This window comes from Amphiprion ocellaris, chromosome 20 (assembly GCF_022539595.1).
Source record: "Amphiprion ocellaris isolate individual 3 ecotype Okinawa chromosome 20, ASM2253959v1, whole genome shotgun sequence".
NCBI classification, from domain to species: domain Eukaryota; kingdom Metazoa; phylum Chordata; class Actinopteri; family Pomacentridae; genus Amphiprion; species Amphiprion ocellaris.
This window is the reverse complement of record NC_072785.1, coordinates 9007132-9026801: the sequence shown is the minus strand read 5'-3', so window position 1 is coordinate 9026801 and position 19670 is coordinate 9007132. Positions and strand designations below refer to the sequence as shown.

The 19670-nt window shown below is 39.6% G+C and overlaps 2 protein-coding genes across 4 annotated transcripts in view; one reads left to right on the top strand and one right to left on the bottom strand.

Moving 5' to 3' along the window:
* The window catches only part of hltf (helicase-like transcription factor), a 196027-nt gene that overhangs the window by 16146 nt on the left and 160211 nt on the right, over window positions 1-19670 (top strand). The gene's annotated exons all lie outside the window — the stretch shown is intronic.
* Window positions 6283-17048, bottom strand: gng7 (guanine nucleotide binding protein (G protein), gamma 7). 3 transcript variants are annotated; one of them, XM_023275731.3, is made up of 4 exons: window positions 16912-17048; window positions 13721-13865; window positions 12221-12336; window positions 6283-11203 (listed from the first exon to the last, which is right to left on the bottom strand). In XM_023275731.3, the coding sequence occupies exons 3-4, from the start codon at window positions 12299-12301 to the stop codon at window positions 11078-11080; spliced, it is 207 nt and encodes a 68-aa protein (XP_023131499.1). In that variant the 5' UTR covers window positions 12302-12336; window positions 13721-13865; window positions 16912-17048; the 3' UTR covers window positions 6283-11077. The 3 variants fall into 3 exon arrangements, with proteins under 3 accessions (XP_023131499.1, XP_023131500.1, XP_023131501.1); XM_023275732.3 differs by lacking the exon at window positions 16912-17048 and adding an exon at window positions 16627-16881; XM_023275733.3 differs by lacking the exon at window positions 16912-17048 and adding an exon at window positions 16705-16881.

Here is a 19670-nt window from a genome sequence, read left to right as displayed (position 1 = left end):
GCAGGTATTTAACCACCATCCATAAAATCCATGGAGTCGGCTCCAGAGAAATGAAAGAAGGTCAACTTTTATCAACCTCCTTCCAGATGTTCAACTTGATATCTTTACTTTGACATTTTTAGCACCACAAACCTTTAGTTTGTGGTTTATTATCATTATTATCATTTATTAGGACTTTAATGGAGTCCACCAGCAGATTTATTTTTTGTTGACAAACTTTATTCTTGTCGTTGTGGGACTGCAGTATTTAAAACTGTTCCTTCTATTTGACCTCATGTTTATTAGTTATAGTGGAGAAAGTTATTTTAGTTGTCGATTAGTCTCTTAAAAACCAAATAATAAATTGGATTAGTCAAGAGGTTTAAATTTCTTACTTTGTCATATTGTAAATATTACAAAAAATTTAAAAATAAAGTGTTTTGAGACAATTTTACCTGTAATTGGCATTTTATAAATAAAATTGAATTGAAATTGTATGTATCTTGTAATGGAGTAATTCAGCCATATATGTTGGAAAACACATTTTCTTTGACCATTAATCTATTGATTGTTTTCTCCAGTAATTCATTTCTTGTTTTGGTTTATAAAATGTCAAACCCAAATATATTCAGTTTACTGTCACAAAAACCAAAAAGATTTACATTCATGATGCAGGAATCAGGCAGTTTTTCACTTTTTATCTTAGTTTTGTCAGAAAGATAGTTGATAAAGTGTGAATTGTTGCAGCTTGTGAGCCGTAGAAGGTTTTAATCTTTGGGGCCGAGTGTCAAAAAACATTTAGAAACCAACATCAACAAAGCACTCAAAGATTTGAACATCATTTGCATGACAATGTCAAATTAAAGGACATTTATTTACATCGTAAATGTGTGATATTCATCCTCTGGAGCTTTCTCTTCACATTGTCTTCCACCTGGACTGGTTTGGTCGGGAGCATGTGCAACATACATTTGAAAAACTGCACTTTAACATCAACGAATGACACTGAAGTTTAATCTCTACATAAATGAGACTGAGTCTGGATGTGCTGCTCTGTCATTAACTCCTAAGTTTAGGAAAAGTTCAAACAAAAGAGGACAGTTCAGATAAGACTTGAGAATGAGCTTATTTTGAACAAACATCGCAGACTTTCTGAGCTTCAGCACCTACAGCAAGATATTTTAACAACAAGCAACTCAAGAGATCCAGAAGTTGGAGAGAGTTAGCTTTAGCTGAGCCAAAGAACATGTGGGACGCTAACCTAGCAAACATTTCAGACTTTTCTCTGTGAATTCTGAGAAATAATTTCCTATTTAATGACAGAGCTACACATCTTAACTCAGTCTCATGAAAACAGACTCTAATTCAGTGTCATCCATCCATCCATATTAAAGTGCAGTTACCCAAAATGTTTGTTGCATGAGCTCCAACAAAACCTGTCCAGGTAGAAGGCCACTTTGACAAACAGGAAGTGGACGATTCCAAGCAGATTTATAGAAGGGGGAACCGGACTGTACTAAGTGTGGTCAAGTATAGAGGGGTGTTTTGTGGGTTTTTAAGGCTGATAATGGTTATTACTGAGACATTTGGAGTCGATATTCATTTGCAGTAAATGAAAGTATTTAAAATCTTGGGTAAAACTTAGAAGAACACAAACTCTAACAGGAAACTTTGTTGATACGTTTTTGTTTTGTTTACAGATGTTAAGTTAAAGGAGTTTTATTCGTGACATATAACCAAATCAAATCACTCCAGAAGACAGAGTGACCACAGGTAGATTAAGGTTCAGAGCCAAAGTAGCGCCATTTTTAAATGTATTTATTACCATAAATCAGTAAAAAATAAAATACTGATAATCAGTAAATCAGTCAGCCCACAATTACTACAATTCTACAATGTATGTTTCTTTCGTTTGACTTATTATTTGTACCATATACGATGTATATGATGGCATTTTTTCATACCAAAGGCTATACTATGATGTTTTCTAAGAGACATATGATGCTACTCTGTTTGTTTTGCCACTAGGCCACTGCACTCCTCCTCTGTTGTTTTCTGGATTGTACTCAGCTGCATGCCTTCGTCCACCCGGCCTCCGTTGACTCGTTCCGCCTGCCGTCTCTGGAGCTGAAGCTGGATTGGAACAGACCAAAGTACAGTCCAATCACGATACCAGCTGCCTCTCAAAAGGCTCCTTCATCTGGCGGCACTTCTTCTGAGGGGAAGCTGAGCTGGCCCGGCAGAACTTTGGAGATGTGTTCCAGTGGTTGGTGGATGTGTAGGGAGATAGAGAGGGACCTTTGACTTGTTCAGACAGGAAAACAGGAAACCCATTGGTAATTTTAGTTTAGGGTATGTTTTTGGGCTTGAAGAGGTGAACAGGAAGAGTTTTTTTTTCGTATTGATTATCTTTTACTTTGTTCCTGGTTGGAATGCCCATCAATGTCAACATGAAGTTCAGTTTTAGTTCTGTTTATTTATTTTTATTTTACTAACACCCATTTGTTTTTAACCCCCTCACATGTTGTGTTGTTGTAAACTTCCTCTTTCAAATAAATACTCATCTAACCCTCTAGAAACCAGCGTTTGGACTGTTTTTGTGTTGCTCCTCAGCTACTTCACACAGCCAGGACAAAACAACGTTTTGTGGATCAAAGGCTATACTATGATGTTTTCAGAGCGACATGCTATACTATGACGTTTTTTGGGCGACATGCTACACTATGACGCTTTTAGAGCGACATGCTATACGTTGATGTTTTTTGGAAGACATGCTATACTATGACATTTTTAGAGCGACATGCTACACTATGACGTTTTTTGAGCCACATGCTATACTATGACGTTTTTAAGAGCGACATGCTATAGTATGATGTTTTTTTGGGTGACATGCTAAACTATGACGTTTTTTGGAGCAAAGGCTATACTATGACGTGTTTAGAGCGACATGCTACACTATGATGTTTTTAGACCAAAGGCTATACTATGACGTTTTTAGACCAAAGGCTATCCTGTGATGTTTTTAGAGTGACATGCTATACTATGATATTTTGTTGAACGACATGCTATACTATGACGTTTGTTGGACCAAAAGCTATACTATGATGTTTTTTGAGTGACATGCTATACTATGACGATTTTAGAGTGACATGCTATACTGTGACGTTTTTTGGGTGATATGCTATACTATGACATTTTTAGAGTGACATGCTATACCATGATGTTTTTTGGACGACATACTATGCTATGACGTTTTTTTGGACCAAAGGATATACTATGTTTTTAAAGCGACATGCTATACCATGATGTTTTTTGGACGACATGCTATACTATGACGTTTGTTGGGTGACACTCCATACTATAGGCTTTTTAAATTGACATATTACTATGACGTTTTTTTTTTGTTTTAGTTTTTTTTGTTTTTTAGCAACATATTATAAGAACTTGAACAGTTTTAAAAATTACTATACTTTTACTTGTGCAATGAAATATTATTCTATGGCATTTTTTAGACGACATATACTGTGATGTTTTCTTGAAAAACATACTATTTTGACAATATACTGCACTATGACATTTTTTGAACCACATATCATACATGACAATTTTAGTCAACATCCTATCATTTTACACTTTTTGAACCACATAATAATCAGTTGGGTTTTTTTGCCAACATGCTATACTATGAACTACAGGCCATACTATGTTATTCTTGAAAAGTATACTATACTTTGACATTTTCTGAACTACATCCTATACTATGGCGTTACACACAGAGTGCTTTGGTTACATGTTGATTTATAATCTAGATTTTTTTCTGTTTTGTTTTTTGACGGGATTATCACAGACCTGACCGTGAACACCGTTGACACCCACCCGAGGGAGTCGCTGCCTAAGATCTCAAGGCTGCTTGTTCGTGGTCTTTCTGGTCCTGCTCCAGAACGCCTTCATCAACTACGTCTTCTTTTGAAGAGGCCCTCAGATGCTGCAATCTCCTCTGACCTTAAGGAGGAACTGCTACTTTCACTCTGTAACGAGACGGCGGTTATTTTAAAGACCCAGCCCCTGGCGGCTTGAAGTGAAAGTTTAACACCCATCAAAACGGAACTACAGACAGTTAAATCTGAGCTGTCGGTCAGTATTTCAAACATCAAGTCCAACCTGGCTGCCCTAAAGCACGCTGTGGGTGAAACGGAAACTTCACTCTCCACATCACCGTCGACATCGTCACACTCCAAAATAGAGCACCTGTCTGCTGAACTTTTAAAAGTGGACTATAAATGTGAAGAATGTGAGCAGCAGCAGACTGTGAGCAGCAGAACAGATGTGATCAGAAAGAAGTCATTTTCTTTTTTCTTTTCTTTCTGGTTGACTTGATGCTGTCAGATGCAGATGTTGGAGCTGATTCTGATCTTTCAGGATAAAAAAGCTGCTTTTCCTTCACAGACTTTTCAGGTAATTATTCTCTCAGGTTTTCTCTGCTATTTATATTTTTATTATCTGTGATTATTTCATTATTTCTTTATTGTAAAAATAAAGTTTGAGGCATGAAGACTCATTTAGTTATTTTAATCCTGAAATCTTTGATGTAGCAGAACTAAACTTCCATTTTCCTTCTTGTACTTCTGATACTAGAACTAAACGTATCTTCACCACGGATCATCTGCTTTTAAACAATCAGCAGCAACATCACAACAACAAATGAGACAATTTTCAACAAATTCATGAAACTGATGTCATTTAAAACTATCAGTCTGTTTTAGTGTCAAATTAAAGCTGATTACTGACAACTAGAACATTAACGTTACTGTTTTAATCACATTTAAGTTTCCTGAACGTTACATTAATGTCAACCAGCCACAGTTTTATGAACTTAATGAACCATAATACAGGAACACAACACACTTCAGCTGTTTACATGAAACTCAACACATTAGCTTAATGCTACGTTAGCTTTAATCAGGCTACGACTGAGCAGCTAGCTCGGTTAGCATGGCTAACATTAAAGCTAATATTTACTATGCTAACTTTCTTCTCTGGTCAACACACACTGAAACAAACTCCACCAACATCTGGAGTGCATGGCACACATTACATCTGACACTAAAGCTGCATGTAAAGTGCATTAAAAGCGGCACCGATACGAAAATAAACACTTACTGAACTATTAGAGTCCTTTCACTGTCTGCTGGTAGAATCAGCCGAAGGCAGAAAACTGGTTAAAACAAGCCAACGGGCAGGAAAACTGTCTGTGGAAAATGTTCTGCTGCTCCACCGATAAATAAACCAAAAGTTATATCAGAATTAATCCAAACGAGGAGAGCAGAGTCTCTGCTTCCTCCTCCATAGGACCTGTCAATCATTCCAGACCGGACTGTCAATCAAGTAGTCCCGCCCCCTGGCTTCGCAAAACTTTAACGCTCTATAAAAAAAAATCAATATTGATTTATTTTAAGATCGGCCACCTGATCTCTCATTTTGACCATGAAAACTCACGAAAAAAATTTTTATGTACAGTCTCTGCACCGTACTCTGTTTGGCTCCACACTTGCTGATGACCACTTCCGGGCTCAGAAAATGAAAAAACGGACCTTTTTTCGTTTCTGTCTCTTACTGATTTTACTTTCTTCTTATTCTAAATCTAAAACGAAAATCAAAGCATAAAAAAAAAAATCGCATATCCCTTTTTGATCATGAAAAGGAAAAAAGCCTTGTAGTTCAGTTTTAATTTTTGTATTTTAAAACGAAAATCAAATAAGCACTCGTTTTATGTTTTTCAATACCTGTTTCGGAACGGAAAATCCAATTACCAGATCCGTACACGGACCATTAAATAACCACAGTTGTTACAATTAATTCTGAGGATCAATCCTGAGTATTTGTCCCAATGTACATTATTTATTTTTCTAACAAATAATAGTTTCAAAACATTTTTAACAAAATGAAGAATAAAAATAGCATTTTGAAAAAAAAATATATAAATAAAAACCACTGAAAATATATATATATTTTTTTCCTAACATTTTCTTTTTACAATTTTTTAAAAAATTATTTCGAATAAAGTATAATAAAAATAAACACTATTTTAAAATACTTTATATGAATGGTTTAAAAATGAAAAAAAGAAATGTCATTTATTTCCTTTCATTTTTTTGTGTACAATTTCCTAATATTGCATCAAAGTTGTTGCAGTTTTCCATTTTATTCAGAACCAAAGTGGTAACCTAACTGACAGACTCTGCCATCCATTAAACAGTGCTATTAACATGCTTAAAAATAAAAAATAAAAACAACACGAGTGTGTGTTATTATATCATCTTTTTATTAATGTTATCTACTTCTCAATATCATCTTTTTTGTAACAGCAATATCCACAAAATATTAACAGTGTGCAAGAAAACATGAGTTATGGCACATCAGAGAACAGTTACAAAAAATAGATATATTTTCTTCATAATCAATCAAGGCAAAAAGATACATATACTGTATGCATACACAGGAGATCAGAACACAAAAATGAGTCTCAGGAAGGGCTCAGAGCCATTTCAGTGATGTTTGATATGAAAGTCCACCAGCGAGGAGCCTCAACTCTCCTCACCGGACCGGACAGGAATACCGCCGGGCTCGCTTTGTGTCACAACACACCAGTGGATTTCCATCTTGAGCCGCGTGTTCCACATTAAGACCATTCGTTCTGTTGATCTGATAACCCCAAGACCAGCATTAACACAATATACACCACTATAAGGCAAACTAACACCCAATCAGTCAGACAAGCCGTCGGCCAAACCAGCAATTCAGGCCGGCTGTCTCTGATTGTAGCCCAACCAGGAATGGAATGATTGAAAAAAAACAATGATAAAAAAATAGCATATGTCAGACATTATCAGGACATCTATGTGTGTGTGTGTGTGTGTGTGTGTGTGTGTGTGTGTGCTGATATGATATGCTTGTGTTATTTTGTGTGAAACCTCTGCAACTGCAAAGAAAGGAACTGCATTTCTTTTTCGAAAAACTACCAAAGAATCAAACCTTTCCTCGATTTTGCAATAGTTCAGCAATAAGTAAACTTGTCTCAGATCAGTAAATCTGAGTTACTTCAAACCTGTCACTGCAGATTTGCTTATTATCCCTCCACATAAAATAAACAAATTTATCCAAAGTAGCAGTCTGATACTTCTTTGCTTTCCTGACCAAATCAATACCTCTTTCATGTCTGCTTGCCATGTTGGCTAAATCCAAAGCTACACCCAGCAGCAGGGTAGAAAACAGAGTACAACAGCCATCCAGCATCAACAAAATCTGCCCAAAAAGTGCATCTGAAGCTCACTAGTTCATTTTAACGGTGAGACGAGAAGATATACAGTAGCATGTTAACTAGTGAGCAAAAGACAGCAGGAATGCGGATTTTCTTTCCATTGGATGGAGCCGGGTGAGCAGTTTCCATCTGTTTCCAGCCTTTAAGCTAAGCTAAGTGAACCAGCTGCTGGATTTCACTTCATATTAAACACACAGACAAAAAAGCGGCATTAAATTTCTCATCTTATGCTCAAATATTCATATTTCTCCAAATGCCAAGCTGTGACTTTAGGTTTCTAAGGCTTAAATGAGTGCTGAAAATAACCAGTAGCTCAGAGTAGGACTAAAAAATAAGTGAATTTATCAGCTTTGTGACTAATGTCTGGGTTACTATTGGTCATCACATCAGAAATAACTTCCCACATGTCAATTGAGCAATTTTGTCTCCTTTTTTCTTCGATTTTTCTCACATGAGCCTCTGACTGATCACCAAGCGAGTACAGACCTTACAGGCTGCTCTGACTTGTAGTATCACATGACCTCTCCTCTGGTCACACTAACCCTGACCTAGAATGGCGGAGCTGCAGCACTGTAACGTTACTATGTGACACTGGAGGCACTGTGTGTGCATCTCCCACACACACGCACACCCACTGACCACGCACACTCACACACAAACGCGTGCACCTCTATTTTCTCCTCTCTCCGCCTACTGCTCTGCCAAATCATCCTTTTTCAGTTCCCAAACAGCAGCACCCACACATGCACACAAACTCACACACCCTCAGCCTTCACTATGGCCTTTCTCCAGCTCCCGAAATGGCCTGTTCTCTCTCTCTCTCTCTCTCTTTTTCTGCTGGGAACAAAAAGCAAATGAGAGATGAAGCGAGGCTTTGTGTCAGGAGCAATCGCCTACGGTGATAATACAGCACAGCTAATTAGCCAGTGAATCATTAAGTTCTGTTTTTTTCTTAAAGAAACGGTAGGGCGTTTGGGGGGGGTAAATATGCAAATATTTCACTTTGAGAGCTGGAAAACACACAGCCAGGTAACAAAAATGAGCCGATCAACACTTCTAAAACTTGTAAAACTGTGATTTTTACACAGGCCGATTCAACAAGCAAAATATGTGTTATTTAGCCTGCTTTAGAGGTGTTGGTAAATAGAAAAATAGCACTAAATCATGTCCTATCGAGGGTATATTTGCAGGGTGTCTCCAGCGGACAGTCTGCTTTGAACACAGATTTGTACAAACTCTATAGCGAGTGTGGACCCAAACAAGCTCTCGCCACCTCCAAAAATGTCCAAAGATTCAGTGTAGCAGATGGATCATGCTGATCCAGTGATATGACAACAGGAAAGCAGTGGGCTCGACCCCCAAGACGCACCATCAGCAGTCATAAATCATGTCCTAGTGACCTGCTCAGTCACCGAATGTGACAAAAACCGCAGTTAGTTGTGATATATGATGGCACAAAGCTCAATTTTCTCAGCAATTAACCATCAAAACCAGCTACTCTAACCATCAAGCCTGAAAAGCACCTGCAAGAGACAGTGTAGGTGTGTGTAGAGATGTGTGTGTGTTGTCCTAGTTGCCCAAAACTCAACACTTGAGAGAGAAAACATGTAAAAAATGTGAAAAAAATGTGGGTGTTAAAGGACAGATCAGGAGGTTGGTTTTTTTTTGCCACTGGAATGAGGTCCGATGTTGATTCATCCTCTTAATAAGATCCTACACCTAACAGGGGCCTTTCTTTTTTTTTTTTTAATTTCTGGTACATTATTTCATCCTCATCAGTTGTATTTCTATCCGTGGTAGAAAACCAACCTCCGCCATCACAAGCCTCTAAAACCTGAATGACAAAAGAAAAAAGAAAGAAAGAAGACAGACATGATCCGGACTGACAGAACAGTATAAGTAGTTACTTAAAAAAGAAAAGAAAAAAAATCCAACATCCACAGAGGGGAAGTCTGTGTTTAGATTTTGTATCTTACAAACACTGTACAGGGTAATACTCAACTGACCAGGTTCCATGGACTCCATAGAAAGAAAATAAAACCCGAAAACAGCTACTCTTCAACTTATCACTTCTGCACGTCAGAAAGAAAGTTTATACACTTAGTTTGTTTCTCTTAACTTTGTTTTTTTCTTCTTCTTCATCTTCAGTTTTTACAATCAAGTTTGGTTTGTCAGAGGAGGAGGAGGAGGAGGAGGAAGGAGGACAGAAAGAGGGACCGCCGCCTCCGACCGATCCAGTCTGAACTCACACTACAGTGAGCTGTTCAACTGGGGAAACTGGAGAGTTTAAAGCCAGGCAATCTGATTTATAGGCCAAAATTGTTATGCTTTAAAACAAGATTTTTTCCAAAGAGGCAAACAAAACAAACACCGCCATCTATGCAGACTCTCCGATGCGTTTTCCTTCCCTTCGCCTTACAGAAAGCAACAAATATGAGCTGAGAAGGTGGGAAACTGGTGCCTCCATTGCTATTTCTTTTTAAGTTTGTATTATCTCCTCCAGCCTTGCAGTCCTCGCTAGACTGATTCCCCCGGTGTGGTCGGTCTGTGACCTCACCCTCTCTCAGGGTAAAGCACAGGGAGCCTTGGTGTACAGTAGAAACCTTTGTTTAAGATCCCATTAGGTATTGCCCCTGGCTCACAACCAGATCTCCTGCTATAACACAAGCAGGAAAAGAAATCTGATCAACCAGGGACAACACCTATGTCAAAGCAAAACGATCCAAAAAAAAGAAAGAAAAAAAAGTACAGCATCATCTTATCTGTTAAGTAACTCTTCAACAAAAATATCTAAACATACATTGAGTTCACAAACACGTTAAGAAAAATGCAGTAAACGTCCGCGGTTAATAGCTTGAGTTCTATGTAGAGCCGTTCACTGTGTTTTCCCTCCTAGGTGCAGATCTGAGGTCAGAAATAGATTTCTAAAAGCGACGGCAGATCGGCATCTAGAAACGACTTTTTTTCTTTTTTTTTACAGATTGGCACAGCTGGAGGCTCGGCCAAAGGCTGCAGACAGCCATAGTGAGGCCACAGGCAGAGAAGGTTTGTCGATACAGGTTTTGGGCGGGAACATGCTATAAGTCCGATAAAAGGCAAAAGGCTTTAGCCACTTGCTCCAGAATCACCCGCCATGATTTACCGCTAGCAGGTTCGAGGACAAAGCTTTTTTTTTTTTTAACTCCCGTAGAAAAAAGAAGCATTTGTTGAGCTTTTAATAGGACACCGGGTCGTGTTTGGCACGGGCGGCCTAGCGCCTACCACCCTTTTCTGTTGCCCACATACGTCCTCCCACTCGCTGCCTATGGCACAGCTGATCATGCTTTACCCGACACCTCACTTCATGACAAAAGAACTGAAAAAACACCGGTTTCCCACTGATTATTATCGTCCAAATCCCTTTTCAAGTTAAGCTGTAGTTAATTCGCCAGCATTTATGAATATTACCAAAGCACCTTGGATCATATTCAGTGATATACTGATCTCAGCCACCGTGAGCACAAGATACCTGCCCCCTAGCTGTGGCTCTGGGGTATGGCGCTTTTCCAGTGTGGCTATTTTAGGAGTGTGTGTCTATGGATATGCAGCCCTGAAAGATCAGATAGGGTTGCTCGAAGTTGTGTGTGTAGCTGTGTGTGTGTAGCTGTGTGTGTGTGTGTGTGTGTGTGCACCTGGGGACACCTGGAGATCTGTTCAGATTGCGAATGTGTGTTTATATGTGCATGAGTGTGTGCATGTGTGTCTGTGTGTGTGTGTGAGGGCAGGAAAAGCGGGGTGCAGCTATAGGATGATGCAGGGCTTCTTGTCTTTGAAAGGGTTTTCAGAAGTGGGCACCCCAACCAGCAGAGGGTCGCTACGAGCGTGCTGCTCACAGTAACTCATCAGGTCTGCGGCTGCTTTAGACACCTGACAGGACGGAGAGGAAGGGGGACAAAAAAGAAATAATTAAATGGGAAGAAATGTGGGGAGAAAATGGACAAATGGCAAGAGGTAAAAATGAAGCTGTGACATTACATTACTACATGAAAAGTCCTGTTTCAGTAAAAATGCTAAAGTATTAGCAGCAAAATTTAAAGTATTGATGTTAAATACTGGTTAGACCAGTCTGTTACATTATAAATAGGATCATTAGATTATTAATACTGAGGCATCAGTGTATCAGCAGCTGTTGTTGCAGCTGCTGCAGGTTTGAACTGCTTTATGTCTAGTTTTAAACGCAGAAATGGCAGATGAATTTGAGGGGTAACCAGATGATCAATGGGAGAAAAAGCAAAGTTCAGATACACAAATATGCTTTCTGGTTGTGGACGTTTTTTTTTTTAATCTAATCTTTGATATATGGTGATGTACTGGATCATTTAAGTATTTATAGAAAGAACATTATGTTTTGTCTAATTGGACTTACATTGTCATTTTAGATGCGTTGCAAGACATGTTCTGCAATTTGAAAGTCATTTTTGACAAATTTGTATCTTTTTAGATAATCTTTGAATAATTTGAGATACATTTCAAGACGTTTTGGACAAGTCTGATATAATTTTGGACAACTTTTGAGTAATTTTGGACAAGTTTAAAGTCATTTTGTTAAGAAATAAGACCAAAAATTTGTTTGAAAAGAATGAAATACATTATTCTAATGTCAGTTTAACTTAATTTGACTTTAATTGTCATTTTACAGGAGTAAAATGACTTTCTATATTATATCAGGATCGAAAAAGGTCAGAAACTGTTGGTTTATTCTTCAACAATGTGTCATCATATATTTAAAAAGCTTGTTAGATTAACCAGTGTAAACCTCATCCAAACCTTAAAATTGTACTTTAATTGAGCACTTGAGTAAATGTGCTTCCCAACACTGGAAATATGAATGAATCATTATGACCATACATATACACAAACACGTCAGAAAATGGTTGTTTTTACCTTAATACGTTCAATCCCTGCCTCAATCCTCAGCTGTTCCACCAGTTTCCTGGCCTGGGCGATATTATTAGTGGTAGACATACTGATCCATCAGAATACACCAACACAGGAGAAAACTGAATGAGAGACAAAGGGAGATCAAATAAATACTACAAAATGGGCTTTTTTTGGTATCTTGTTTGTCATTTGTTTCCAGGACTGAGTGACTTATTCCAGTAACATGAAGGATCTTGCATGTTGTACATACTGTATGTCTATATTCTATGTGATATCGCAACAATGTTTAATTTTGTCTGTTAAATTAGAGAGCTGTCGTGCACCAGATTTAGCTACCAGCCTATTTTCCTTTGCGATCCCTGAAACTTGTATTGTCAAGCGATTCTGCAATGTTCCGCATTATAAACCTACAAAACACCCAAAAAAGTCAAACAGAAGCAAAGCAAATCAACAAAATAGCAAGAAAGTAAAATTTTACAAAAAAAAGTTCAGCTCAAGGCCCACTTACTACTTCTTCAGAGCTTTCAGCTGAGAACTTTTCAGCTTTTATTTGGGAAAAATTAAACGTCTGGTCTTTAAGACGGCAGAAAACTGTGAAAAATATCAATCAGTGTTTCCCAAAGCCTAAGATAACATTGTTGGATGTTTTATTTTAACCCTAGCATCAAGATATTCCATTTTCTGACATAAAAGAGTGAAAAATAATCTGAAAATGTTCACTTATCAGAAGCTAAAATGAAAAAATAAAAATAAAAAATACTCAAACCATACATTACATTTTCAAAATAGTTGCTAGTTCATTTAATAGCTGACAAATAATTGATTAATTGATTAATTATTGCAGCATTACTGAGAGATTTGCTAAAAATAAACACTAGTAAGTGGACCTTTGGTTAAGATCGTTTTATATAGTGAAACTACTGTTTTCAAGGTGAACTTTTTCATACTGATTATAGCCGCAGGAACAAAGTTAACTTAATACAATTAATAGTTAGATGAGATTATTACAGATTTACAGTGCCTGTAAGAATCTTATTTCACTATTAATAGGGTTCATTGGGTGACACTGTAGCTCTGATCACTTCATTCATGTGACTGTGTGACCTCAGCTGTGGAGCTACAGCACCACTATGAGGTGACCACATGATGCTGCAACACAATAATAACTGAAATATGTCAGCTATCTTGTTCAAAATGCAGTTTATGAAGGCGAGAGAATATGTAGATACAGTGAAACTAAGAATAGGAGTGTTCAAAAGCAATTAAAAAAGCTAACTGCCATTATATTCTCTGGACATAACACATATCGTGTCCAAATAAAGGGATTAATAAACTGTGTCAGAGCTGATGTGTGAACAGAATTATACCTAGACCTCACTGAAATGCATTTGGAGATTAGGATGCTTAAATAAACTCTTGCTCGACATTTTCTCTGCCTCCAGGACAAAAAAAAATTGGATTTAAGATACTTGTGGCACAGCAAAACAGAAAACAGAGTATTACCTGACTGATGGCGTGCAGACAGGACCCTCTCTGAACACTAATACGAAAGGATGAGGCGATCCGAGCGACACGGCGATGGCGGGAAAACAGTTGCCGAGTCAAAATGACAGAGCAGGACGGCGGCTGAGCTTACATTGGCTTGCCTCTGCGAAAAAGAACAGGTGAGACGAACAAGTGAGTCGGCTGTTTAGATTAGAAACAGTTAAACACGTCTGAAAATGTTGTTTTGTGCTTGTTGCATGAGGATCTGAAAAAAATGCTGGATTTAAGATTTAGTTCCACATTTGAATATGGAGAAGTTTTGCTGTTTTAGTGAATCCTGCAGCAAAACAATCATTATAATATAGCTCAAGCTGGAAGAAGTTTGAAATTCAAAGAGAAAAATCTTTGCTTTGAAAATTGACAAATTATGTGTTTCAATGACAAAAATATGAACTTTGGTGGAATTCACTTCATTGTTCATCATTCATTTTACAATTTCTGTCATCACAACTTCATTTTCCTAAAGGAAACACATGTAAAACCACTTCACTGATCAGATTCTTCTTCATTCTTGGAGGATTTTGAGGTATTTGTCACATCATTGTGTCCAAACGCTCATTGAAAACCTCTACAAATCCCTAGTTTCTTGTATTTACACTCTGTTTTAGCACAGCAGGGAAGTTTCCTCGTTGGTGCATACGATCAAAATACACCTCTCGCCTCACATACATCACTGTGAGTCTGTTACCACTGTGTCTCTCACTCTGTCTCTCTGTCTGTCGCCCTCTCTCTCAGGAGGAGAGTCCTGCTTTAATTACTCCTACTGTGGAGTAGCTCAGATTCATGTCTGTAATTAGGGCTTTTGTGTGTGTGTGCGTGTGTGTGTGTGTGCGTGTGTGTGTGTGTGTGTGTGTGTGTGTGTGTGTGTGTGTGTGTGTGTGTGTGTGTGTGTGTGTGTGTGTGTGAGAGAGAGAGAGAGAGAGAGAGAGTTAGAAATAGGGAGTGAATGAAGACAGTTTATAACATCTCAACAAACTTCTCTCTCTTTCTGCGTTCCCACGTTTTCACTATCATTGTCCCTATTGAGACATTTACTAACTGTCACCTAACTGAACTCCAAATTAAAATCATAATCTTATACTTTCAACCCAAATTCTAACTCTAACTTGACCTTTAGAGGCCAAATGTCCATGTTTCTGAAGGATTTTCATACAGTTCTTCACATACAAACTTCTTTTTTTGACATTAAACTGACTTATGTTGATAAAACTGATGCATTATTGTCACATTAGAACGCTCATAACTTCCTCCTACGTTTTGAGGATTCACAAACTTGTCTCTAGCATGAAAAACTGTCTCCAGCAAGTTAATATTAGAGAAATGAAATGCCCATTGTTTTGGCAAATTATGGCATATGGGTCTTCTTACATTAGCTTCTTTTAATAGTAAGAAGCATGAATCTGAAATTCTGAAACTAGTGTTGCTTGTCATCAAACTGGAGTCAATTCTGGGACCATTTTTTTTTGGATGTCTCTAAGAAAACTGCAACTTTTAACCCCAAACTGTAAATGTTTATCTTCTGTAGAATCTGCTCTTGTCTCCAGGCCAGTCTCCGAGTATATCCTCTCCTCAAACTAACACTAACCCTTCCTTCATACAGCCATTCAAACATCTACATGCTTCTGTAGTACGATCATTAAGGTAATTAACCTTTCCAGAACATCATTTCTACAGATTCTTATCCAACAGGAGTAATACAAAGCATTATTTCTTCTCCATAGGCTGCAGCTCCTGTCATATTCGTGTGGCAGTTTGGATGTGAATGTGTGACTTGATAAAAGTCCCTAAAATGAGTTTATTAGTACAAACACACACTTGTTCCATCACAGTATACTCTAACCTTCTCATTACCTCTCCAGATTCAATGAATGGCCCTAAGTCACCCCACATGCAGCCACAAAAACAGAAACTGACAACCTTATTGAGTGCTAAATGCTGCAATGTACTATATATTCTTACAGCACAGCTATGGGAATATGCTCTGTTTACAAGCTGCAGACAGAAAATTAAGTTTTCATGTCCCCTCATGTGGATAATTGTGGCAGATAGTTAAGAAATATGCAGCTGAATAACTCAATCTCCACTTTGGTTACTATAAACCTTTCCTCAGCCTGTTGATTTCTCAAACTTTTTTACTGCTATGGCGCAGAGAAGCTTCAAAAAATACAGCACAAACACACAGTCACATCTCTCCTCTCCTGCCTCTCCAAATTGAAAACATCTCCTAAAAAGCCAAAGCACAGAAGAAAAAAAACATACAGTGAGCTGCTCATTTGTCTTAACTTGGACTTAAAAAAAAACAAAACAAAAAAACACCCCCAGAGCTGGACAGGCCCAAACAGCCAGCCAAGCAGCCAAGCAGCGAGCCCACAGAGGCTCTCAAGACGCGCAAAAATGCATCAATCCTTATTGATCCTCGCAGCTCCTGAGCGCAGATCGGGCCTACAGTACGGAGCCATGTCCTCTGCTATAGGCCCTGCTCGCTGCTCTACCGTGTGAAAACACAATGCGGGCATTTTGATGGATAGAACAGCATGTCCTCTCTCTCCCATGGCTATCCACGCAGCGCACACACACCGCCAGCATACACACGCACATACGCACGGGCGCGCAAGCACAGGCAGACCTTGTGCACATTATTATCAAAGATATTTTTCCCCCTCCTTCTCCAAGTGGAGACCAGACTAGACCAGCTCTGCAAATAGGGGCCCGACTGTTAGCCGTGGGGAGCAGGGTGGTGACATGTTTGGAGGGGAGGCAGGCTCTCCAAGCAGCCAGTATAAACCCCATCCAGCGACAATGGGCACAAGACCGGAGCGCATGCCGTTATGTTCCGCTATTATGCAAATTGATGAGGGGCCTACTTCGGCACATGAGATCCAGTAAGCTGTAGGCTCCTCAAGAGTCCAGCCATCCGAGCATGTAGGAAATCTTCCACTGACCCTGTCCCCGGTCCTCCCCACCCTCTCTGCCGGCAAAAGGGCTGGGGAAATCCGGATTCGTGACACTGATGAAGCCCCTCTCTCCGCTGCAGCCGCCCTCGGTGGCGAGAAATCCCGGGTTTGTCGGAGGCGCACAGAGGCGTTACAATTATCACCCACAAGGAGGAGGGAAGGGGGGAAAAATAGCCAAATATCTCCAAAACTCACCTCCAAATGCGCTTGTATCGGTGATTTAAAGGGCCAGATCCGCTGGTTTCCTCACCCTCTCCTGCTCGTTCACTCCCCGTCTTCACCGAGCCAAACGCCTCCCCCTCCGTTACCAGTGTCTGTCCACTCCTCTACCCCTCTCCCCTCCCTCCCCACCTCCCTTCCTTCCTCCCTCTCTCCTCCTTCTCCTTCCCTCCCTCCATCCGATCCGGTGACAGCAGCTTTAACCCAGGGGCTCCCAAAGCTACATCTTTCATATACATCGGCACCAACAAGAGGATTTTTTTTGGCGCATATTTTCCAGTTTTACCCCCCTAAAAAAAAGCAATAAATATTCCGCTGTTTCTGTTTTGATGGGAATTCCTGGTGTCCTGAGGGCACCTCTGGCCCTGAGAGTTTGGAAACATTCGTGGATGCTGTGATTGCTGTGAATGAGAGTCAGATTTAATTAAGAAAATGTCTTCATTCATTAAAGATGTTCAAAATCCATTATTTGGGATTGTAGCTGCGTTTTGCACAACAGCACATCTAACCTCATCTTTTGTTGATGGCAAATTCTATCAGTTGGCTCAGATTTCAGGTATTTTCATTGCACATAAAATACAAAATCAATTTAAAAAGTGGCTTTTATTTGCAGATATTTGTGATTATTGGAGCACATCTACTTGTCTTGGTGCTCTCGATGCAAATCCAATCAACACATGCAGGAAAATAAGTCACATTCCATTCATTTCTCTTATCTGTGCATTTCATAAAGTCCAAACGCACAATTTTTTTATTACATATTTCCTACATGACCTGCACATTTTTTGACCACTGAAAGTGCTCAAAATGAATCACTTCCTTGTCCTTGCCCCTACTCATGAGATAACCCACAGACACTGTCAGGCACATCTGGTTTTGTGTAACATACAGTAAAAAAACAGCAACAAAAAAACAAAACAAAAAAAAAAACCAAAAAACGACTGGTATCCACAGGAGACCTGCGCATCCACGCGGTGGCGCCATTGACTCACCTGCAGCTTCCCACGTCTCCCGGGAGGTGTGGGCCTCTCCTTCTATTCCTGGCAGGCCTCGCACAAACACGTTGCCTCCGTCTCCACCGAGCTGTGGTCCACTCCTCCTCCTCCACACACGCGGAGCTAAAAGCGCTGCATCTGCTGCAGGATCATTGGAGGAGACTGGGATGTGTAGGATCTGCATTTTTCTGCAACCAAATCTTTGGTTCTCCAGGCCTCTTGATGCTGGTAGAGATGGGATTTGGGGTGCATCCACAGGAATGTCTTCTTCCTGGCTGTATGGGAACCTTTATCCTCTTTTCTGTCTGCTTATTATTACCACAGGAGGGCTATTTATAACCCACACAGTACCGCATTGGCCTCATTTCCACTGATGTGTGAAATTATGCTGATGCCTATACACTTCTCTTTCATTTCCTCACCTTTTCTTGCACCTTCCTCTCCCTCCTTCGTTTGTCTTCTTCCATTTCAGAGCCTGTACTTCCCTCCCTCCTCCACCTGTGAGTGTTACTGAGCAGGCAGTGGGTCCAGACTGCAGAAAGCAGCAGTGGAAGCCCCCATGAGTCACCACTTAAAGATGCTCCCACGCTGACAGAGGTGTCACCCACCCACCTGCACCTTTTTACTGCCATGTGTGCGCTCACAGGCTTCATCTTTGACCCAATGAAGTCTAAAAGCATGTCTCAGTGTGTGTGCATGTGGACATGAGAGATGATTATCTTGTGTAGATTCAGCAGAGAGACATGTGGGGTTTGCCACACTGGCCTCAGAGAGTTTTTTTTTTTTTTGTCTCCCTGTGCTGTTGTAGCAGCAGGCTGGGAGACCTCTGCCTGTCGTAACGCATCTCTGTCCCCACCAGGGTCACACCACACTGATGCGACAACCGTTGTCAACGTCACACAGTCTCCATAGCAACTGTGCTGGGCACAGCATCCCCAAGCAGATGTTAGAGGGTTAAGAGAGAGAAGTGAGAGTAAAAGGAGGAGAGTGCGAAGCCAGCAGCTCACTGTAGTTTTTATTGCCTTGTGTGAATTTAATTTTCAAAAAATGAGTCATAACAGCAGCGATTGGAGGTAAATGTGATTACTGGGATGCTTGCTCTATTATGCTAACATGCTGAGGCTAAGTAGGTAAAATGTTGATCTGTTCAGGCATGCAGTGGTGAAATGGAGCTGATTACATCTACTCAAGAAATGTGGAAAAAAATATGCTTTATACTCCAAATCAGCTGGAAATACTGTAATCTGTTTCTACACAGAAATAAATTCTAAACAAAAATGGGGCATCTGTATGGATTAAACTACCCAATACTATATATGCATAAATAGCTAGAATGAGCTCTACCTTGACAACTGCATATGGATCCCCCCAGCAATCTTCTATTTATTGTAGTATTATGCTAACAGAGGTCATTTTTTGCATGATGAATAATTCTGGTACTTGCTAATAGTACTTTAGTTTTTAAAGTCCCTCTCTGATTGTTGATCAAACCCATACAACTAGGGATATCCGATTTTGGCTTTTTTGCCAATAACCAACATGCCGATTTTGTCCAACTCTCAGTTTCCGATTCCGATATGAACTGATACCGATACCGATACCGATATATGTGGGCTGGGAAATAATTCCAAACCACAGACATATTGTTAGTCAGGCACAGCAAGCTTGTTACTGCAGCCATACTTTTTTACACGCTTCACGACGCCGTTTGATGATGTGATCATTTGTGTGCCTGTAAAT